The sequence below is a fragment of the Pleurodeles waltl genome, chromosome 12 (assembly GCF_031143425.1).
Source record: "Pleurodeles waltl isolate 20211129_DDA chromosome 12, aPleWal1.hap1.20221129, whole genome shotgun sequence".
NCBI classification, from domain to species: Eukaryota; Metazoa; Chordata; class Amphibia; order Caudata; family Salamandridae; genus Pleurodeles; species Pleurodeles waltl.
In genome coordinates, this window is record NC_090451.1 from 38062523 (window position 1) to 38086649 (window position 24127).

At 46.3% G+C, this 24127-nt stretch overlaps 1 protein-coding gene and 1 pseudogene across 2 annotated transcripts in view; one reads left to right on the plus strand and one right to left on the minus strand.

Annotated features, from left to right (window-relative positions):
• Positions 1-18485, minus strand: part of LOC138267980 (trichohyalin-like) — a 38120-nt pseudogene extending 19635 nt beyond the window's left edge.
• HAPLN4 (hyaluronan and proteoglycan link protein 4) overlaps positions 1-21304 on the plus strand; it is a 130781-nt gene extending 109477 nt beyond the window's left edge. Inside the window, exon 5 of one of the 2 annotated variants that reach the window (XM_069217417.1) lies at positions 19957-21304. In XM_069217417.1, the coding sequence (XP_069073518.1) occupies positions 19957-20306 (350 nt within the window). In that variant the 3' untranslated portion in view covers positions 20307-21304. The remainder of the gene's footprint in view (positions 1-19956) is intronic. The other variant, XM_069217418.1, reaches the window with a different exon arrangement.
• The last annotated feature ends 2823 nt before the right edge of the window (positions 21305-24127 follow it).

Below are 24127 nucleotides of genomic sequence, written 5' to 3' on the forward strand. Positions count from 1 at the left end.
TCCTGTCTTCTTTTGTTTTTGCTCTCTTCCCTTTCTATTTTCTTTCATTTTTTCCTTTTCTTGCATTCTTTCCTCTCCTTTTCTTTTTCTTCATTTTTCCTTCATTAATTTCTTCTTTCTTGCCATCTTTCCCTGTTCTTGCCTTTCTACTTCGCCTTTGTTCTTCTTTTTCTGCTTTCATTCCTTCTATCCTTACATATACCCTTTCCTTTTTCTTCTTTTATTTCACTTCCTTTCTTCATTTGCGCATTTCTTTCTTGCCTTCTTTCCTTCATTCCATCTTTTCTTTTATTGTTCCAGTCTTGCTTTTTCCTTCCTTCATTTCTTCCTTCCATCTTTTTTGATCATTCTTACTTGCCTTCTTTCCTTTTCTGTATCCCTTCTTTTTTGTCTTCTTTCCTTCCTTCCTGCCTTTCTATCTTGACTTCCTTCTTTCTCTCCTCTCATTCACTTTTTTCTTTCCTCATTTGTTTCCATTTTTCCATCCTTCTTTTCTTCGGCCTCCTATTCTTTCCGTCCACCTTTCAGTTCTTTCTTTTCATGTTTTCAGTTTTATTTCCTTCCACTTTTTCTTTAATCTTTCCTTCTTGCTTTATTTTCTTCTGTCAGTCTTTCCTTTACTCTTTGCCTTCTTTCTTCCTTTGTCTTTCTTTCTCTACTTTGTTTTTCCGTCCTTCTTTCCATTTTGTGTTCCTTTTTATTGCATTTTTTCTCCTTTTCCTTTCTTTTTTCCATCTTTATTTTGTTTTTGCTTTCCTTTTCATTTGTTCTTGCCTTCTTTCCCTTATTCCTTCTTACTTCCTTCTTTTTGTTTTTACTTTCCTTCTCTCTTAGTTTTTTCATTAATTTTGTTTTGCTTTCCTTCTTGATTCCTTCTTGTTTTCTTTCTTGCCTTCTTTGTCTGTCTTTTTTTCCTCCTTTTCTTCTTTACTTTCTTTCCAAGCTCTGTTCTTGTGTTTCTTCTACTTCTTTTCTTTCCTGTTCTTTCTTGCTCTTCCTTTTTGTCTTTTCTTTTATTTGATCTTTTCGTTCCTTTTCTCTTAGCAGAGACAGACCGATCGATTAAGTCGGTGTTAGTCAAGACCTTTTAATTTTACCTATAGGGTTTTCAGCCAGACCTCACCCATTAGTTGGTGGTTCAGTTGTTCACTTTTGTCTTCCACCCACTCCAGAATGTATGAAAGGGCAATGTGCCATCCCACTTCAGCCATTGGAGGTTAGAGTTTGCTGTACAAGAATTGTGATAAAGGTGGGGGCCAAAGCCAGACCTATTGGCTTTGGCACTGCTTGTTATGTTAGGCAGCCAGTAGCCAGCATTTCTGATATATTTGATTCCACTAAGACTTCTCTAAGTTAGGAGTCCATGTTGCTAGGGTAAGAGTCATTGGGTGGAGTTATTTTATTTTAGGAGACACTGAGGCCTAGATTTACTAAGCCCTTGCATTGCCACTGTGGCACACAAACCGACTTAAGGCAACATAGCGGTTATGTGATATTTACTAAACCATGCAAAGCTTGTGCGGCTTAGTAAATCCAGAGTAATGCAAGGCAGTGCAAATCGCTGCGTTACGTTACTCTGCATTGGAGTTTCCATGGTGGAGTATGTATAATCCCATGCATCCATCCACCTGTGGATCTTGGCACATTTCCAGATATTCTAAGGGTAGTAAACCCGGGAACGCGCCAAAACGCTACACCAACCCAACAGAGCTGTAACATGGAGAAATATGTTTATTTCCACTCCCCATGCATGCTGCATTCTGCAGCACACATAGAAAGAGAAACATGCCCCTGAGGATTGCTTTTGTGAAGGGAAGTGTCCCTTCTTGCAGAAAAACAATCCTGCCTGGGTAGCAGGCACCCTTGCACCAGGAGGCAAGGGTATCTGCGTTGCTGCTATGCAGCACTTACTGCGCCAACGCAGAGAGAGGGATGCATTCCTGCTCGCGCCATTTGACACACAACAGAAAATTGTCTTGCTGCGTTGCTTTGTGCCGAACATTGGTAAATATGGGCCTGGGTGACCGTTCATATATTCTAGCAGCCACTGACTACCCAGTCTAAATAGGTCAAAGGAGCTTCAATGCTAGAATACCAACAGTGAACTATAGACCTGACAAAATACTGTGGCTATAACAAGAGCAGCAGAATATCATGATGGAACGTATAAAGAGATAAGTATATATTTACTGCTCTTACTTTCACCTTTATGCACATTGATGAAATATAGTTAGTCCGCAAATCTTTTTTTGGCTTAAGAAACCATAAGAGCACATGATAAGAACGTCATTACACAGACATAAATCTAACACATTTGCTAACATTGTGAATGCCATAATTGCAAACAGGTCTCATCAAATATGCATCTCTATAAAAAAAAAAAAAGGGCCTGATGATCAAAGCATGTGAAAATTTACAGGGTCCCATATCTATTTCTAATCCTCATAGTGTAGAAACTTCAAAAAATCAGAGGCAGGAACTCATCAGGAAAGATAAAAGAAAAATGTATTTTAATGTGACATGGAGACTATGACTTGCAGAGCCAAGTTCAAGAGTCCGACTTACCACAAAGGTGTGAAACTACACCATCCAATCAGAACAACAGAAAGGTCATTTCTTCATCAAGTACATGGTGTGATGTTGATCAGGAGATGCATGGTGTTACACATATATTGTGCATTTATCCAATCACAGCAGAACAACATTTCATGATGGCAGCGTCATACAAGATGACCATAAGCATGACCTTCACATTACTCAGACGGTTGGGACTTTCCAAGGCGTCACCAAACCAGTTTCTTCACAAACACCCCTCAGACCTATGGTAAATGAAAAGGTGATTCCCCACAAAGATTTTATCAGATCATAAGCACATTGCTGCAAAATATTGTTTTATTGCGTTGTAGAGAGGAAAACAATTCCCCTCAGACCTATGTGGACATCCAGATGTCTGTCTGTTGTTGGGTGAATAAAGCAATGCGCGTGAGGTGTCTCTTTTAAGCAAGCCTTGTTACAAGCTACCTGTCTGGGTTAGTTTAGTAAAGGTCATACAACCTTTTGCATATGTTTTTCAGGCCTGTTCATCATTGAGTATCACAGGATGAGGTCAGGCCTGGGAAATATAAAATTGATTCTTTAGCCAGTTTCCACAATAGCACAGTCTATAACATTCGGCACAGCAACACACAATTCTAGACTACTCAGCTCTTGCAAAAAGGCTGAACCCTCGTCATGTAACCCAATGCTAAACACAGAATTGGAACCATTTAATGTTTACGTGGATAAGAATTCAAATGACAATAAATAATAAAGTGTGACTCTGCATTGGGAAGAGACGTTATCACACGGACATTGTGGCACTGTTGAGCTACCATCTGCCTTCCTGGGGAATGCCTCTAGAAAGTGCAACATACTAAAACGAAACCATGTGAGGTAAAACCTAGAATTCACATTAAAAACTGATATCAGATTAAATTTACAGCCCGGGGACAGTTTGATTAAATTATAGTTGGTGACAAAGCACATTTAGTCAAGATCCGCCTGATGGAGTCTACCTTGCCATAATCAGCCCTTTGACCTGCATTCTTCAACTCATCACTGCAATTTCTGGATTATGGAAGAGCTCCACAAGACCTAAATCTACAAAACCATTTTTTAACATAATTAATCCAGGGAATTGCCATGCAATTATCCAGGGAGAGACAATCTGCCAACAAGTCCCTCGAGAACTGTGCTTCTGGGTTTCTCCAAATTCTAAGCCAGAGAGGGGCTCCAGCATAAGTCTATCCAGCACTGGGACCAGCCCAACCTGAGAGTAACACAAAGGATGGTGAAGATTTGGGGAACGCTAAACATCTGTAGTAGTTGTCCAACACCCTTAACCCCCCCCCCCCCCACACCAGCTCCATAAACTGCCAATAACATACACTTGCTTTTGTAGAAATTAACCCACTCTTGTACAGGCTTTTGCCCAAGTCGGCAAGCAAATTTAAAATTTGGCATTGCTAAGTTTCAACTTTGAGGATATCTATCCCTCCCAATTGGAAATGACCCGTTTTTGAACTTTTTTAGCCTATAGTCCTCAGAATGACCTACTGAGGTTACTTTTAAGGTCCACCCTCCCCATAAAACTATAAAAAGTATCTAGAAGGAGTCTGTGGTCCTTGATATTTAAACTGCGTCATCTGCGTAGAGTAAAACTAATAAAACACAAGAGTTCATTTTGAGGAGATATGTCCCTGTTTACCCAGGTAATGTTCTAGGCCATTAATATGAATAAGGAACAGTAAAGGGTCATCACACATCCTTGCTGAACCCCCAGTGAGGATTTGATTATAGGGGAATTTTCACCATCTGCTTCATATCTAATTCCAGCTATGGTATCCCAGTGCATCCTTAGGGATTGATCAGGCCTTGATTGGTTTATTCTAATCCTTTCCATAATATCCCAAAGCACAGGAGAGGTCCATGAATGCAAAGTGAAAGGATAACCTCCTGGCCATGACATACTTGCCTATTATCAGCTGAAAGTTTAAGCAACAGTGCCAACCCCAGGACGAAACCCAACCTGCACTCTCGCCAGAGCCTGGTTTTCCTCCGGCCAAGCCTCAAGCTTCACTGCCAGAACTCTGCCCCCCAATATTTTAAAAGAACTATCCAGTAGGGAGATTGAGCAATAGCAAGACAGAAAATGTCTGTCTCCTTTTTCAAAAAGGAGAACAACCGCCTCCATCCAAGACAGGAGAAGTTTCCTTCTTATAGCAGCCTTGAAAACATTAGTTAAATTACAGCCCAAAAACAGTGTTGTCTTTATAAAGATCCAGAGGCACTCCATCAGGTCTGAAGGCCTCACCGGAGGGGCTTTGATTGATAGCTGGTATCAACCCTAACTTCCATGGTCTCACTGAAATTGGAGTACCTCTCGGAGGTGCAGCGGAATACTTCACTATTTAATATGTTGGAGACCCTGTTGTCTTGGTTAAAAATATTTGTAAAATGATCTACCCAAGCTTCAATGGGTAGGACAGTGACCAACAAGAGATTCCCATATCTGGACAGAAAGGGTGGATTAACACCCCTCTAAAAAGTGGCGCTACCTCTCAACTTAGCTGCCGTCGCTGAGATCTCCCATGCTGCCTTTTTAAGCTAGACTTTCCTGGCCTTGAGGGTGTCTTTATAGAACCTGCTTGCACACAAAATATCCTCTTGGAGCACGGAGTTTCAGACAAGGATGATTTTAGCTCTTTGTGGGCAGATGTACAAGCTTGGTTGAATCAGCCTAGCGGTGGGGGCTTTTTAAAGGGTTCATTCAGAGTCAGCCCCTTGGCCAATGAAGAACTTAAGGTACCAATGGCCGCTAATATGTTCTCCGGGGATTCCTCAGAAGAAGTCAATAGTGAGATTGTTTGACTGGTATCTCTAATGAGCTTACACATAAAAGCCTCCTCATGTCTGCTGTTCCATCTAATCCTAATACCCTTGTTGCCAAGTGTGTTAGTGGCAAAATCGCCTTCTGCCCCTAATCCCCCGGAAGAGGTAAATCAAGGACCAGGACAAGCGGGTTATCGTTGTGTATACAATACGCAGTAACATTGTGTTCCAGCAACAATGCGGTTAGTTCCAGTCAATCTCACTGCCAGTGCTAGGCCCATTATAGGTAGAGAGGAAGTGTGCCTCATCAACCCTAAATTCCTTGGCAAAAGCCAAGTTATTAGGTTTCAAGGCCCTTTTCACAGCCTCCCCAAAAGGGTCTCGTTGGAAGTATAAATCACCTGCCCCCCCAACTCTTTGATTCCACAGACACATGATTCACTGACTTCACACAACCTCAAGTTAAAATCTCCTGCCCAAACTGTAAGTGCCTCCTTCCCAAGGCTGCCTTGAAAACTCATCAGACAGCCATCACTTACGGCCGTAACCAGAGTGTCAACAATGTTGTAAAAATGTACTAAAACAACATTGAACGAGCAGGGAATCTGCAAATCAAATCAAATCATTAACATTTATAAAGCGCGCTACTCACCCGTGCGGGTCTCAAGGCGCTAGGGGAAAGGGGGGGTTACTGCTGCTCGAATAGCCAGGTTTTTAGGAGTCTCCGGAAAGCGGAGTGGTCCTGGGTGGTCCTGAAGCTGGTGGGGAGGGAGTTCCAGGTCTTGGCCGCCAGGAAGGAGAAAGATCTCCCACCCGCCGTGGAGCGGCGGATGCGAGGGACGGCAGCGAGTGCGAGACCAGAGGAACGGAGGAGGCGGGTGGGGACGTAGAAGCTGAGGCGTCGGTTGAGGTATTCCGGTCCCTTGTTGTGGAGGGCTTTGTGTGCGTGGGTGAGAAGTCGAATGGTGATCCTTTTGCTGACTGGGAGCCAATGCAGGTGTCTCAGGTGTGCGGAGATGTGGCTGTTGCGGGGTACGTCGAGGATGAGGCGTGCCGATGCGTTTTGAATGCGTTGCAGGCGATTTTGGAGTTTGGCTGTGGTCCCGGCGTAGATGGTGTTGCCGTAGTCCAGGCGGCTCGTGATGAGGGCGTGGGTCACGGTTTTTCTAGTGTCGGCGGGGATCCAGCGGAAGATCTTGCGGAGCATGCGGAGGGTGAGGAAGCAGGCGGAGGACACGGCGTTGACTTGCTTGGTCATGGTGAGAAGAGGGTCCAAGATGAAGCCGAGGTTGCGGGCGTGGTCTGTGGGGGACGGTGCGGTGCCGAGGGCCACCAGGAGTCGTCCCAGGCGGATCGGGTGTTGCCGAGGATGAGGACTTCCGTTTTTTCAGAGTTCAGCTTTAGGCGGCTGAGCCTCATCCAATCTGCGACGTCCTTCATACCCTCTTGTAGCTTGGTCTTGGCGCTGGAGGGGTCCTTGGTGAGGGAGAGTATAAGTTGGGTGTCGTCGGCGTAGGAGGTGATGATGATGTTGTGCTTGCGAACGATGTTGGCGAGGGGGCTCATGTAGACATTGAAGAGTATCGGGCTGAGCGATGAGCCTTGAGGTACGCCGCAGATGATCTCGGTGGGTTCTGAGCGAAACGGAGGGAGGTAAACTCTTTGGGAACGGTTTGAGAGGAAGGAGGCGATCCAGTCCAGGGCCTGGCCTTGGATCCCGGTGGAGCGGAGGCGGGTGATTAGGGTGCGGTGACAGACGGTGTCAAAGGCAGCCGAGAGGTCGAGGAGAATGAGGGCGACTGTTTCACCGTTGTCCATCAGGGTTCTGATGTCGTCAGTGACTGAGATGAGAGCGGTTTCCGTGCTGTGGTTGGTTCGGAATCCGGTTTGTGAAGGGTCGAGCAGGTTGTTGTTTTCCAGGAAGGTGGTCAGCTGTTTGTTGACGGTCTTCTCTATTACCTTGGCTGGGAAAGGCAGAAGAGAGATGGGGCGGATGTTTTTCAGGTAGCTCGGGTCAGCCGTAGGTTTCTTTAGTAGGGCGTTGACTTCGGCATGTTTCCAGCATTCGGGGAAGGTAGCAGAAGAAAAAGAAGAGTTGATGACGGTCTGGAGGTGCGGGGCGATGATGTCGTCGGCTTTGTTAAAGATGAAGTGAGGGCAGGGGTCCGAAGGGGCGCCGGAGTGGATAGAGTTCATGATGGATTTGGTTTCTTCAGTGTTGATGTGGGTCCAGTTGTTGAGGTTAATGGCCGGGGGTGCGGGTTCGGTGGTGTTATGTTGGGTCTGGTGTCCAAAGCTGTTGTGGAGGTCGCTGATCTTGCGATGGAAGAAAGTGGCGAGGGATTCGCACAAATCCTGTGAGGGCGTGACGGCGTTGGCGTTGGGGTTGGAGAACTCCTTGACGATGCTGAAGAGTTCTTTGCTGTTGTGGCTGTTTTTGTCCAGTCTGTCGGTGAAAAAGGTCTTTTTAGCAGCGCGGATCAGGCGGTGGTGTTTGCGGGTAGCGTTCTTGAGGGCGGTCATGTTGTCAGCGGTGTGGTCCTTGCGCCAGGCCTTCTCAAGGGCGCGACAAGTTTTCTTTGATTCTTTGAGGGTGTCAGAGAACCAGAGAGGTTTTTTGGTGTTGGTCTGTCGATGCGTGCGTTTGAGGGGAGCAAGGTTGTCTGCGCAGTTGGAGATCCAGTTTGTGAGGTTGAGGGCTGCGTCGTTGGGGTCGGTGGTGAGGGTGGGTTGGTTGGTGGTGAGTGCTGAGAAGAGTCGCTCTTCGGGGATCTTGTTCCACTGTCGACGAGGGATGGGTTGAGTGCGGAGGTGACGGGTCTCGCGTCGGAATGTGAAGTGGACGCAGCTGTGGTCGGTCCAGTGTAGAGCGGAGGTGTGGCTGAAGAAGACGTGTTTGCTGGCGGAGAAGATAGGGTCGAGTGTGTGTCCGGCGATGTGGGTGGCGGTGTTCACCAGTTGTTTGAGTCCGAGGTTGTCAAGGTTGTCGAGCAGGGTGGCGGTGTTGGGGTCGTTGTTTTGTTCCAGATGGAAGTTGAGGTCGCCTAGGAGGATGTAGTCCAGTGAGGCGAGGGCGTGCGGGGAGAGCTAGAAGTTAGATGTAAACTGGATTGTTCTAATGGGGAGAGCACCTAGTGTTACAGACCGCAGGATGGGTAAACCCCCTCCTTCGCTCTTCCTGCATGAGATGGGGTGGCTGCTCTGCAGAAAGTGTGGAAACCAATTACACAAAAATCCCCAGTAGACCAAGTTTCTTGCAAGAAAACAATGACAGTATTATTAATAATTGAAAGCCAGTCCGAATTTAACAGCTTAGGATAAATGCCAGCAATCTTCCATGATAGAATCCCGAGGCCAGGTAGGTCAGCCAAGGCCCCCCTTGGTACACCCCTAGAAGCAGTGGAGTCTGTCACAAAGCCACTCTCAGGGGGCGGCTCCTGCCCTGACGCGTAGGGCCCCCCTTCCATGGTACATCAAAAATGGTGCAATTCCAAGCTTCCAGGTCCACTTTAGAGCAAAGTCAGTCCAAATCCTCCAGAGAGGCTATCACTTCTATTGAGTTTTGGAGTTCCAAAGTGTAGACTGGCCTACTAGTCACACGACAGGTAGCACTTACTCTAACTACAGGTTGGAGGATGGAAAGCTTAGGAGCAATGCCTGGATGGATCCTGAGACTGAATCTGGTTACAGAGGCCATTGAGGAGTGTTTTTACCATGTTTGGTGATCTGAAGTTAATGGTTGCACAGTCGCCATTTGCTTCCTGTTTGCCGGGGCCACTCCAGGGGGGTTATTCTGACTATTAGTATGTCGGATGAAAAATTAAGGGGCCACGCAGAATTGTTCCTTGGCCAGTGGGTTTCATCCTTCGTGGCGGGGTAATAGTCCTTCATAGATGGGTCGGGACCTCCTTCAGAACTATTACATACGGGGTACATTGCGGGGTAAGCTGAAGAGGGGTGAGTTCCATAGTTTCCAAGGCTTTGTTAGCGTACCCCTTGACTCGCTCAGTGATGTTGTACCTACTCCCCGTGCCTACTTTGGTTGGAATCCACCCTTTAACTAATGTGCTGGAGCTCAAACCAGTGCTGCAACAATGGCATCTGGTGGAATAGGCAAGGAAATAAAAGCCCTAACCCCTTATCAGGTGGCACCACAACCGGCTGCTGAGCAACAGAAAGTGAATTCAACTGGCTTAGTTTCCAGTTCAGTTGCAACCAAACACGTGTGAATTGGTTCAAGCTTGCCCAACAAGGATTCCATAAATTTATTGCAAAGGTCTTTCATAAAGTCTGTAAAGTGGTCCTTCTCTAGTAGCCTGTTATCCTTCTGGGGACAGAGTTGAAGAGCTTCCTCCTTGATTTTGTTTCTACTCCGGCTCTCTTCCTCTTGCCCACTTGACCCCGGTTATAGCGCCACTGGGTTGTGCCTCCCCGGGCTGGACAGCAGGAGCTGTACTAGCTGCTACGTCTTCAGTGCCGAGCCCTGCAACTGGGATGTTGGCCACAGTTCTTGTGTCAAGGACCTGAGCAACCGGGGAGGCCCATGGAACACTCTGGGATACAAAGGAGGGGGCGAGAGACAAAGGACATTTGGTTAGCCCAATCTCTTTCTTAATGGCTCCAACTGCCCTTGGCAGAAGCCCACTCAGAGTACCAGGAGCAACTTCAGGGGGGGCTCGAAGGGCTTACACTTCCCCATTTTAGAATAACAAGTAATTACAAAAATGTTTATGAAGAAAAAGCCAACAGTACCTGGTGCGTGATGAAAGGGGGGTGGCCCAGCCCAGCCTCCTCTGGGCGATGATGGACAAAGACAGGCCCACTCTTGGCCTGGGCACATCCCAGGGACTCTCCAGGCACTTAGAGCGTGAGTTCTCAGCCCCCTCGTCCTGGCTGTGGGCATTACTAGATGTTGGAGTGTAGTCCCACCGCAGCAGTCCACCAAACAAGAGCGGCAAGTGCTTGCTCCCATACTGTGGGAACCTCCAGGCGCTTAAGAACACACGTTCTCCGGCACGGCCTCCTGGCTGTGGGGTTAGAGGCTGCTGAGGGGTGTAGTCCCACCCCAGCAGTCCACCAAACAAAACTGCAGCTGTTTGCTCTCTATATATTTCTGTAAGGTACATAGATGTGGAGTAAAGAACAGTAAATCTATACTAATACAGTTACTTTCACAATATTCTGGTAGACAGTATTTTGGCATGATATTTTGACAGGTAGATATTTTTGTCCACAGTATTCTGATGCACAACCACTACCACTACAAGAGACAAATTAGGAACCGATAGGTGACCCTTTCTTAGGCATGAGGAGCCACTGGGCAGTCATTCATATGTACTAGGAACCTTGATCCTCACGCATGCCGTCTTCCTGAAAAATAAAAATATGGCGGCTGGGTGGAAGGTTTTTAAAAGGAAGCAACCTAGAAAACAAATGGAGACTTTGTTCTGTGAGAAGCGTCAGTGAAACAGCCCGTGCAGTTTTACTGCACCAAAGAATGTGTTTTGGACCAAAATAAATGCCAATGATCACTGAAGACCTGTACGCTCATTTATCTCAGTAAAAATAGTTCTATTCACCTTCTAAAATCAGCTACAGAATGCAGCCCTTCAGGGGTGTAGGGAAACAGGCTTTTTGCAGGTCCCCATTTTCTGTCCCTATTTAGACTACTAGCTGCTGGTTTGTCAACTCTGAGCATGCACTAAGGCTTGCTAACCCTGTACCCTGACCCTAAAGTGTAGGTCGAATTGGCTATCCCAATTAACAAATACTGACTTATAAGCAGTGCTTAATTTGAGCCGGTGGTTTCCGGTGCGGGGCACTGGCACTCATTTTTGAGGGCCAGCACTTATTTTTCTGCAAGCAAAAGACACATATGGGAAAGATGGAGGATGAGTAAAATGAGTGTGTCACAGAGGGAGAAAGCTGCAAGAGTGCGCTGAAGGGGCAGGGAGTGGCTGTAAATGGATTGAAGAGGCCTGAGATGGCTTTTGGATTACTCTGTCTCAGTGTTCCATGGTCGCACATTTAATTGCAGCACAAGCGTGTTTCAGCACTGTTAGACTTTTCATCCTTGGCGTGGTCTCCCTTAACTTTTTGCCTCTGTTCCCCAGGTTGTTGATGTGTGCTGGACTCTGATTTTATTGTGTTTGTTACTCTGGGCACTTTACCACTGCTAACCAGTGCTAAAGTGCAAGTGCTCCTGTTTAAAATGTATACGTAATTGGTTCTCCATGATTGGCATATTTGTTTTACTGTTAAGCCCCTAGTAAAGTGCACTAGAGGTGCCCAGGGCCTGTAAATCAAATGCTACTAGTGGGCCTGCAGCACTGGTTGTGCCACCCACATAAGTAGCTCTGTAATCATGTCTCAGACCTGCCACTGCAGTGTCTGTGTGTGTATTTTTACACTGTAAATTCGACTTGGCAAGTGTACCCACTTGCCAGGCCTAAACCTTCCCTTTCTTACATGTAAGACACCCCTAAGGTAGGCCCTAGGTAGCCCCAAGGGCAGGGTGCAGTGTATGGATAAGGTAGGACATATAGTAATGTGGTTTATATGTCCTGACAGTGAAATACTGCTAAATTCGTTTTTCACTGTTGCAAGGACTGTCTCTCTCATATGATAATATGGGGGCTACCTTTAAATATGATTAAAGCGTAGATTCCCCTAGAGAGTAGATGGACATGTGGAGTTTGGGGTCCCTGAACTCACAATTTAAAAATACATCTTTTAGTAAAGTTGATTTTAAGATTGTGCGTTTGAAAATGCCACTTTTAGAAAGTGAGCATTTTCTTGCTTAAACCATTCTGTGACTCTGCCTTGTTTGTGGATTCCCTGTCTGGGTCAGTTTGACAGTTGGGTTGTTTTTCACCTCACACCAGACAGTGACACAAAGGGAGCTGGGGTGTAACCTGTATTTCCTGATTAGCCATCTCTGCTAGGAGGGAGGGGTGGAGTGGTCACTCTCATCTGAAAGGACTGTGCCTGCCTCTAACAATGCCGGCTCCAACCCCCTGGTGTGTGTCTGAGGCCTTGCCTGGGCAAGGCAGGATTTCACAAGTAGGTGTGAGTCCCCTTTGAAGAAAGGTGACTTCAAAGACTAAAATGGGTATAAGAAGGGCACCCAAATCTACAGACTTCAGAAACACTTCTGGAATCAAGAGGAACCTCTGCCTGGAGAAGAGCTGTTAGCTGAGGAGGAAGTGCTGCCCTGCCTGTGACTGTGCTTTGTGGAGCTTTCCTGCAGTGCTGCTTCTGCCAGAGTAAGAGGGCAAAGACTGGACTTTGTGTGCCTTCCATCTTGAGAAGAAATCTCCAAGGGCTTGATCTAGAGCTTGCCTCCTGTTGTTTGAAGTCTCAGGGACAGCAAAGACTTCTCTCTGCCAGCACCTGGAGCCTCTGGAGAGACTCCTACTCTGCCCTGTGGTGCCCATCCAATCCTGGGACCCTGAAAGGAGAAGCTGGCAGCCTAAAGACAAGAAAATCCACGCACAGAGCGCCGTGCGGGGAAAAGATCGACGCGAATCCGATCGGCGGCTGAAAAACGACGCGCCGCCAGCTCCGCGGCTGAGAAACGACGCTCGCAGGAAACGCGACCGAAGAATCGACGCACGGAGCAGGAGAAACGACGCGCAGCATCGCTGACGGAGGCTGGGAGATCGCAACCTGCGCGGCTGGATCGTCAACTCATCGTGCGGCTGGATTTTTGACTCGAGTACCGCCGTGCGGAGTTATTTTCGACGCACACCCGCCAGTGCGGGGTTATTTTTGACGCACACCAGGTACATTTTCACTCTAGCAGCGCTAGTGTGTTTTTAAAACTACTTAAAGACTCTTTTTGATTTTTAATTAATAACTTGACTTGTGTATGGTGGATTTTTGTCGTTTTGGTCTTGTTTTGTTTAGATAAATATTTCCTATTTTTCTAAACCTGTGTTGTCATTTTGTAGTGTTTTCATTGAGTTACTGTGTGTGTTGGTACAAATACTTTACGCCTAGCACTCTGAGGTTAAGCCTACTGCTCTGCCAAGCTACCAAGGGGGTAAGCAGGGGTTAGCTGAGGGTGATTCTCTTTTACCCTGACTAGAGTGAGGGTCTTTGCTTGAACAGGGGGTAACCTGACTGTCAACCAAGGACCCCATTTCTAACAAGCACGTTTTTATTTACTAAGTAAGCACTGCTTATAAGCCCCTAGTATATGGTACATAGGGTAATCAAAGCATGTAAAGCAGAGTGTCCACTCAGGACTGTGGCACAGTTTGTGCCACCCTGTGTGTGACAAGGTACAAAATAGCTCCCAGCTGCCAATGTAGACAGGAAGGGCAGTGTTTAAACAGCTAGTTCGACTTTGCCATTCGAACAAATAGCAAAGCCACCCTTTCCTCAACACTATATGTACGTCTCTCCTAAGGAAGGCCTATAGAGCGCTACGGCAGGGAGCTGTATATTATTAGGTAAGACATATCTTTTTCATTTGTCTTTGCAGCAACACTTCAAAATTGTCGTTCTGCTGTGGAGAAGTTAAAAGCCCCATTGGCTAACACCAGGTTACCGGCTGGCATCCCAGCTTGGTTTACTCCTGAGTGGGACTACCTAACTAAGTACTGTAAGATTTCAAATTAATCGTGGCATGAAACACAACCTAATGCCCAGGTCAAATTTAATGTTACTATTAAAGAAATGCAACTTTAAGAAAGTTGCCACTCTGTGTCCTAGTGGGTCCAGTGGCCTCAGGTGGGCACTGTCCAACACACAGCTTTTTGGCCACCTGGGGAGTAGTATGAATGCCTCCCAGGCTTAGGAACAAAAGTAGCCCGTAGAAAGGTGGGATGTTACCTCCCTTTAGCAGAAAGCCAGTCTGGGTGTTAGCCCAAAAGGCGAGCTACACAGGGGAAGCTGCCTTTGGTGGGAAAATGGTGATAACACTCCGAAGAGGCGCCCTTTGTTCAGGTAGACAGGTTGTAGTCGGGCCAGAAAGGGAAGACCAGTGCACAAACCAGTTTTTCTGTGGCTGTGTAGCCCCCAGGTAGCCACATCTCTAGGGTGGGCTACCAAACTCTTCACAGTTGAGGGAAAGTTCAGCCATCTTGATAGTGGCTATAATAGTGCACCCTGTGATTGCCAAATGCAACAATTTGCTGGAAGTCTATCATCCAGAGAAAGGGGGCTAGGTAGCCCACTGGCTAGTGACCCCACGGCCCCCTCTGGGCACTTTCATGGGATAGATATGGGACCCCTGCCACCGTAAACCTGAAATCACCCGGGAACTGGAGCAAAGACTGAAGAAGGCCTGCCTTTGGACCTGCACAAAGAGTGGCTGCACTCTCTGCTGGACTGCATTTGTTGCAATTTGGGCTAGCGAAGTTGGGACTGTGTCAGAGGCTCCTAGCATGGGGAAATGTCATGCCCCAGCCCAAAGCATTGACTCCAAGGATCAGATGGCTGATCTCCTGGAACCAGCTCCAGGGACAAAAGAGTTGAAGAAGTTAAAACCGGCAGTTTGATAGCCATTCCAGACGTTCTGCAGCTATGAGTCACTGGGCTCCCAAAGAGACCGATCCTTGATGGGCAAAAATTGCACCCAAGTCAGCTGGACCTGGAATTGTCTCTAGAGTCCAGATTGGTCACTCAAGGGGGACACCAGCCTCCACCAAGGTTATTTAATCAAGCGCTGTGTCCGGAGACCGGTAGACCAGCAGCAGCTATCCTTCTACTGCCTTGAAGAGGACCTCCATGGCCAAAGTTGCCCCACATCACCCGTGGACTGAGGAACCACCACTAAGGCACCCCCATTGACACACAGCAACCGGAGCATCCTTGAGCATTATTTCATCCTGCATCCCCAGCATCAGGACCACTCCATTATAGTCTAAAGCTGTTGTGTTGTAAAGTTTGGAACTGTGCTGGAAAATGCTCTGGTGGCCAGGAAACTGTCCAAATCTACCCTATTAGTCCCACAGACCTTCATCTTGTTGGATTTAGTTGCCCAAACCAGGCAAGTAGCCACAGTAACTTTTGAAAAGTTTCCAAACTTTTTTTTGATCAATGTTTGTAAGCAGTTGGATTACCAAGAATTTGCAATACAATAGCTCTTGCATTTGCTTGAGTTACAGCTATTGGCGTTGTAAATGCATAACTGGACTTTTCTTGCCACATAAATTGGTGAACCCTGTTGCATAATTTGATCCTCTCTACGACATAATTCCTGTGGCCCAGCATATAACTAAAGCATTTCCATGTACCTTCTGCCTAAAAGATCCTGTGAGCCAGACATTTAACTAGTCATAAGATCCACAACAAAAATAAAGCTTCAATTGCAGAACGCTTTCCAACTCGGCCACGATGAACATGAAAATAATTGTCCTTTGAAAGATGTTCAGGGGTTTGTTTCCATGTAAAAATTTGGCTGAACATACTCTGAGTATGTTCAGCCACATTTTTACATGGAAACAAACCTATATCTTGCAAAAAAAAGCAACACCATAGAGCAGTAAACCCGTTGTGCAAGCTTTTGGGGGTAGGGATACACATGCACTTTAACACGCTGTAGCTAACGACTCTGTTCATGAATCTGAAGTAAAAGGACTGACCAGAGCATTAAACAATCACCAATCTACAGACACCACAAAACAGTTTTAAAAAGTAGGCAGTGTTGCAAATACTAAACAAGAGAGAAGCTCAACCTAAAAAATAAAAATAAGTAGTTCAGAATGCCTGCGTAAAACATGGATGCTGCATATGTTAACATTAGTTGGCCAGTGCTCTTGAAGAGGGCTAAACATCAGAAAAGGCATGATGTATGCTTGCCTTTCACAAATTATTGGAAGGGAATTTTAAAAGGCAAGCTTGCGAACAAATGAAAGTGATGGGCGTGGTCAAAGCCTAACAGAAAGCTGACAACAGGTCGGAAGCGCTTGCGTGCTCACACTAAAAAGTGATAATAACTTTCAAATCTGGATCCCAGGATCCCTCCAGTAGATTTTTCTCATCAAGGTCGCTAAAAAGTCATACAAATATAATCTAGTTTTATAAATTGGTGTTCTGGTTCTTTGGTGTTGCATGACTTTTATTCCATTGTTTGGTACTGTTTAACGCTTTACACTAAGGGCCAGATGTAGCAAAGGGTTTTTCCCATTCTGTGTCAATGGGAAAATGTGTTCGTACATATGGCCCATAGTTCCTTTGTGCAGCAGCTCGAAAGCCATAACTACCCAGGGTTGAGCTTAAGGTTGTTCAAATAAGCCTGACTGGAGGACCCAAGACAGTTTTTGTGAGTGTATTCCATGATAAGTCCCACTGCTATACCATATATTACACCCAAATCCTCACAAAGGGAATATCTAAACATTATCTCACTCAAATATGAAAAAGGAGACACAGTAGTGGATGCTCAGGACCAAAACAGGACTGAAACGTGTCAGTTTAGGGTCTTCTTCAGGAGGCAGGTGCCAAAGGCTGAGTCATTCCTAATGACGGACTACCACTTGCCAAAGTTAAATGCTGCTGATACTGGAGAAATGATTGGTGCAGTGCTTAGAGGCCCAAACATCAAATCGCAATAAGACAACACGTGTTGGGACAGGGACCGTCCTTTCAACCTTTGTTGTTTATTGGGCTGGCAGTGGGATGTATGTCAGGCAGGGCTCTCTGGCCCTAGCATGTGCACATCTTCCTAGGCACCGCAAGCCAAGCGGACAAGTTTCCCACATCCATGCGTGATGTGCTGCTGCAGGCCAGGGGTTCTCCTTTGAATTCTGGAACATGAAGACCTGTTTTTTAATGGAATAAACAAGACTACAATTCCCAGAATTTAAAGAAAAAACCTGGATTGAAGCAGCACATCACGCATGGGCCTGGGAAACTCGGCAGAGCTGCGCAAGAGCGATTAATCATACAATGGTAGATTACAGATCAATACAGCCGAAGTAAGTGCAGGCACCCCGAGAAGATTTGGGAGTTAGGTTTGCGCAGACGAGGAGGGAAGCAAGGTGAAAATTAATTTTGTAATGCAGTGTTCACACTCCCAGAGGCCTCGTGTGGGGGAAAATGCGAGAAGCGCTACGAAAAGCAAAGAAGGTGTGCCAACACATCTGTGTGCGAAAGCATTAATATGCGGAGTGGAGTAAAGGCGTCTGCGCCAAAGAGGCGGAGAGTGGGGTGGTTGGGATGAGTGAGGTGGTGGGATGGCAGGATGTATGGGGTGGTGGTGGGATGTATGGGGTGGTGGGAGGAGTGGGGTGGTGGGGTGTATGGGGTGGTGGGATGTATGAGGTGGTGGGATTATTGGGGTTTATATATGTAAGGCCACTGGAGTTATGCAATCCTGAAGCGTCTCCGCATAGTTATGGATTCACCGCATTTGCCACATAATCCATTATCTGCTGCATAAACTAAGATTTAAAAAAAAACGTGTTTCTAGCTCAAATAGATCAATAGTTACTTAAAACAGAGACACGTGTGTTGCTGCGCATTGGAAAGCCCTTCAAAAATATCGACTGGTCACTTTTAAGTGGCGTATTGCTGTGCTTGGGTGTTAATCTGGAACTAATGAGGTGAAACTTTTGCTCAAACAGTGTAAACGTGGGTCGAGAAAACAAAATAATGAAGGAAAAACTATTCCACGCCATGATGAGCGTTTTGTTGCCCCATAGTTTAATCAATCCTACCACATAACTTGCTCCTCCACTGCCGCATAATTCCAGTGGTCCTGCGTGTATGTACAGGTACTTATTATCCAATGAAACTTCTTTATTTCACGTTAATCAGAGGTCTCATTGGGCGCAGCTTGAAGCAGTGATGTCATTATAGTGAATCCCAGATGGGTCACTCTAAACCAGTAGGCCGCCATGCCATTGATGTACACAGTATGTGGTCGGTGACGTAGTGTACGCACCTGATGACCTTCGGAGGTTCCTGTGGCATCTGACAGCATCTCCTCTCCGGATCTGCCATTCATCGGCCTGGGAGGCTGAAACACGTGTCTACCTGCGATGTAACTTCTCTCCCACCAGCTTCTGTTTCTCTCTCCTCCCCGGCTCTCCTCTCTCCATCTGCTCTTCCTCCCTCGGTCTCCCTGCTTGTCCCACCTCTTCTGTCTCTCCTGCTCTTCCCATCTTAGTTTCACTACCACACCCTCAATGTGCCCCTCTCTCGCCCCTCTTCCCCCCCCCCTCTGCCTCTTCTCCCATCTCGGTCTCACCCTCTGACGCTCCCGTCTTTCTCCCTCCCCTTTTCTGTTTCTCCCTCATCTTTACGTGCCCTCTTCTTCTCAATTCCCCTCCCGCTTGCTCCCCCCTCCTTTCCCCCCACACCCCTTCTCTAGCGCCTGCGCCGCATGCCGCATGTCAGGCGCTGCGACAGGATCTCGGTGCTTGTGCAAACAGCCTGTGTTCCATCACCTCTTCTGTGTGCCTTTTCCGCTCAATGGGGGCTTCAAAGCGCTACGGCAAACAGAAGGCGGTTCAGGAGCCTTGCAGATCATACGAGGCCTCTACGTGAGGCGTGTGAGTGGAAGAACGGTTGGTTTCCGAACAGAGGGGAGAGGACCAGGGCAGCTGGCCCTCTGCGAGAGAGGGATGGAGGGAGAGAAGGAGAAACTGGGGCTAAGAAGGGCGGATCACAGGGCGCTGGAGGGAGAAACGAAGGTGTCACATTAACAACTGGCTTCTTGGCACTAGAGGTGTGTCACTGGAGGAACAGACTGCAGTTACTAAGACCATTCCATCATTCAAAAAGCAAATAGTGGCTCATTCAAGCATTCATTCTCTCCTAGGATACTAGCCCCCATGTGGTGCCATCCAGTTTAATTTGTAGGACATGAAGTGGTAGGGCTCGTGGTATTTCACATGAGTCCACTACAGCTGGATAAATGAAGATATATTAAAGATATACTAAATAAGTTAAATAAGTTAAATAAGTTAAATATATTAAATAGTTAAATGCGCCACTAATTCGTTTTGCTGTCAAACATATAAATAGCGCCACCATGTAATGTATTCTCATAAATATCTGCCTGGTGATTACAAATAAGTGCTGAGCTCTGGCAAACACCAGCACCAATTAAGCACTAGTAATATCACATCAGAGAGATTTTGGTACTCTCAAGCTCCCACTGCAAATTCTCTGTCAACACTGGAAAAAAAAACTGTTCAAGGAATGCCCTGAAACACACTTTCACTCTTGTTGCAAAACACATTTGAAGGAGTACTCTGCCCGATTCTAGACAGTTGTTTCTGTACAGTGCACTCCGCTTTATAAAGGTACTTTAAGTGTACTGTGCCAAACGTTTGCCACCGTGGGTGAATCCAACATTTTCAGGGCCCTCTGGCCACGCATGCATTTATAACCCAGTTTATTTTCTTGTTTGAGAAAATTATTTAAAGGTGGCGTTACCCTGTATTGTATTACGTGCTACTTACTGGGCCCTGTGGCGGGATGGACGAAGAGAGGCAAAATGTAATTTTGCCCATAGCAGCAAACATGCCGCACTGTTTCTTCACAGAATGGCGGGACACCAATGCATTTGGGAAATTAAAATTGACAGCTAGATCTAATACAGCTTATGTACCTGCTTTTCTCTTCTAGGGAGAGTTTACTTCCTTAAGACGTACAGGAAGCTGAGCTACGCCGAAGCCGCCAAAGCTTGCGAGGCACAGGGCGCCGTGCTGGCCAAGGTGGGGCAACTGTACGCTGCTTGGAAGATCCAGCTGCTAGACCGCTGCGAGGCGGGCTGGCTAGAGGACGGCAGCATCCGCTACCCAATCGTGAACCCCCGGGCCCGCTGCGGAGGGCGGGAACCAGGGGTACGCAGCCTGGGCTTCCCAGACAAGAAGTACAAACTCTTCGGTGTCTACTGCTACCGCAACGGCACAGCACAGAGCCCGCCGGCCCGGATGCAGGAAGGGATCCAGCGATGGAAGGCTACGCATGTCTAGGTCTGAGTGAAACGGTGAACTGCGCTACAAACGCAGCCATTCACGCCCAGCCCGTTTATAGAGGCGGGGTGCCCTATGACGAAATGAAGACATTTTCCAACAAGACATTGACTTTGAAAGAGGAGTAGGGCTGAGGAGAATTAAGTGGATCCTTCTCAGCTATTGGGATACGCCTCAAAGTTGCCCCAGGGTAAGCCAGCGCTACCGGCATACACAAACATCGCTGCCATCCAAATACCAAGCAGAGTGCCACTTTCTACTGGCAATCCCGCTGCGGACCACCCGCCAGCTGACGATTCCTATGTACAGTTTCTCTACCGCTCAGATCATACCTTCTGTGTAAAGCACTAATATTTGATGTCAGCCCCTGAACCTTTCCTCGTCATTGATGAGTCCTATGCTTTCATTTTAAGAGTCCATGTGCTGGTTTTTATACTTTAAGCACCGGTTACTTTGTTGAGAAACAGCACAGTAGCATTGAGCATTAAGCAGATCAGTCCTCAGGGTAGGTGTCTAACAGCAATAAGTGTACAAAGCTTTTCTGTAATGCAGTGTAAATTTATGATGCTGGGCAGATCCTGTTGCTTGGGACTGTGGGGTCGATGCTGCATGCAGAGTTCACCTTTGGGGCCAGGTGAAAGGGAAAACTCTTTTCTGATGCACGACGATTACATACTAATGCGCATGAGATGCATGGTCTTACGCAACCTCCTTCCCACCTGGTGGAAAACTCATGGGATTCCTGGATCCCGGACAGTACCAGTCTTTGATGCAGGGACTTTTTGTACCAGCGGAAGCACAAAGCATGGAGAGTTACGTGGCCCCCCCTGCATGATCTACCATCACAACACGCCTTAGGTTTCACTCTCGTCTGGGCGTCAAAGACAGTGGCGGATGTCTTGTAAAGTGCCAATGGAGGGTCAGACGACAATCAGAGGATGTCTCTGCCCTGTACCCGGATAATAAAGCATGGTACCTAGTGGGGGTACGCAACTCAGGTTTTTGTCCTATTTCTGTCTCTTTACTGTAAAATTTTACATCTGCTTTTTGACAACAAATGCAAATTCCTCCAGTGGCCAAAAGAGTGTTTTATTGTAATTCTTCTTTCAGCAACCATGCTTTGGGTATCCACACCCCTCATATAATACCTCTCTGCCCATTCCGACAAGAGTCGGAGAATCGGGGAGGGCCATCAAGCTCAAGTTGCTAGGCAGGATTCATTTTTTGAGGTGGTACTTTTCACTCCTTTCTAGGGAGTTTAAACATTTAGTTTAAGAAGATAATTCTACTCTTTTCTGGGACCTGTGTTACTGAGCTAGCTGTGTATTGGTTTGTTCTAAGTCCAATTATCTCCTTTGTTCAGTCTCAAGTTAACCAGATTTAATGCCCCTGAGATACCAGGGGTCCCTCAGCCCACAGATGACATTAATTAATGCAGCATCAACACTTACCTTTAGCTGAGAGGTGTAGGAGGCTCCTCATCACATGGCACCCCCACCCAAAAGGCCTCCTGGTGGTAAAGGCTCTACCAAACATAGATACGGTGCAGCACGTACCACTAGACTAATGGAGTGTTTCCTACCGTAAATCTCTAGCCTGCAGCTTCATCTCCTTCCTTGCATGCACTTGCCTCTCCAACATTTCCTCCACCATCTCTATCCAGGAATATCGCTTCACCTAGCTACAGACTTCAAACCTCTATTGAAACCCATTTCAACAACTTTTCTCTTGCAACCTCTGCACTCCCTTCCGCGTTCAACAACGTCCAATCCACTACAACTTCTACATTACACCTTTCACAACAAACTCTCCTACTATCATGTAACCTGACTTGCACTTACCCTTTTATCATACTGTTTCTTACACAAAGCGCGGGCTTCTGTGATCCTCGATCATACTTCACCTGAAGACCAAACTTCAGCGCTTTACCTCTTAATCCATCCCGGCATCTCTTTCAGAGACTTAACTCTTCCTCTTATCACACTGCATGGACTAATGCCAATTGTGTCATTAGTAGTGACTCTAATCAAGCAAACACTTCTTCCTAAATGACCCATCCAACTCATGTTTCCTTCACATCTAACGGAATGGTACTCTTCATGGCACAGTTGAATCTCTCAACCAGTCCATTGCCGTTGGGATGATACAAAGAAGTGAGTTTATGCTCTTTACCCCATTCATGAAAAATGTTATCCGTTGTACCCAACAAACAGTCCATTATCTCAATAATATAGCTGGGGTACTCTCTTGTAAAATGTTTTTTCTAAACCTTTCACTGCTACACCTATCAGTGACCTCTAGATCAGGCCATTTTGAAGAAAAAACAGTCACAGCAGTTACATATTTACTGTTATCTCTGAAATACATTGAAAAATGAACATCTACTGCTTTCATCCACTCAGGCATTTTAGGGCTCAGAAATGGACATAAAGCAGTCTTTAAAGTTTTCTGAAACTTATCTGAAAAGTCGCACGTGACAACTCGTTTCTGTGCTCTCCATCTCCTCTCCGCATTTGGCCTGATTCTCTATTTTCCAAGTTTAGACGACTATCCTAACATTTCTGCTGTACAGGCGAATGCTATACTATCTCACAAACTGGCTTCCCCATTCATCTAATATCTTTTGTAGGTGGAGCTCATGTGTGCGCATCACAATATGTTTGCCAATAAATTACTCATTCAAATTACCAAATCAGAAAGGTATAGAAAATGTCCTCATGCCTGTTCCATATTCATCTGCGGATACCATGCTGCCCATTTCCAGTTGACAAACACATTTAGTAACAAGAATGCAATTAGGTCAGCAATAACTTCTCCTTTAGGAATCAGTCTATAAATGTATTGGCCATTTGTACCAATAAAGTGCACAGCACTCCCAATTCCTCCCTGTAAGTGCCTGTTGTATAAAAATACCCTCGTAAAATTCAATACAAATAAAGAAGTACTCACTTTTTTTTCAGAAGCTCAATAATACACACCAAGCGCATCTGCAGCCGGGTCACCCACTGCCAAGAGTCCCCACCTACAATATACTTAGAAAGTTACGCACATCCCAGAAGTGTGAAGTTAGATATAACAATAACCACTATACAATGACATTACTGCATGACCTTGAGGTCAGGCGGGGACATCATCTTGGTAACGGACGTTAGACTATGACATCAGTGCATGAACATCCTCACTTTATGTGACAACACCATGCAAACCAGGCTGTAGTTTTACTAAAAAACCTGATCTCAAGCTGTGATATAGGTATATGAGCCCGATTTAAAACTATGATATCAATATGCAAACCTGGTTCCAAAGTTGACATCACTCTTGGAAAATGATCTCAGACTATGACATCACTAGATGCACATTATATCAGATTGTGACATCACTGCAATACCCTGACCTCAAAGAGTGACGCCAATCTAGGAACATGCTGTCAGGCTGTGACATCAATATAAATATCCATGATTCCTCAGTGTGACATCACTCCAGGAATCTGCTCTCAGCCTATGACATATCTCGGGATCTAATCTCAAACATGCATCACTGCCTGAAACTGATCTCAGACTGTGACGTCAGTACACGACCACGGTTTGGGCTGTGATATCGGTACATGAACAAGATTCCTGACTGTGACATCAGTTCTGGAAATTCACACCTGACTATGACATCACTATATGAACCCACTCTCAGACAGTGACGTCACTACAGGAACCCGATTCCAGAATGTGACATTGCTCCGGGAAAAAGAGGCCATACTACGCCATCAGTATAAGACCATGACCTCAGACTGTGACATCACTACAAGACCCTGACCTCTGCCTGTGACA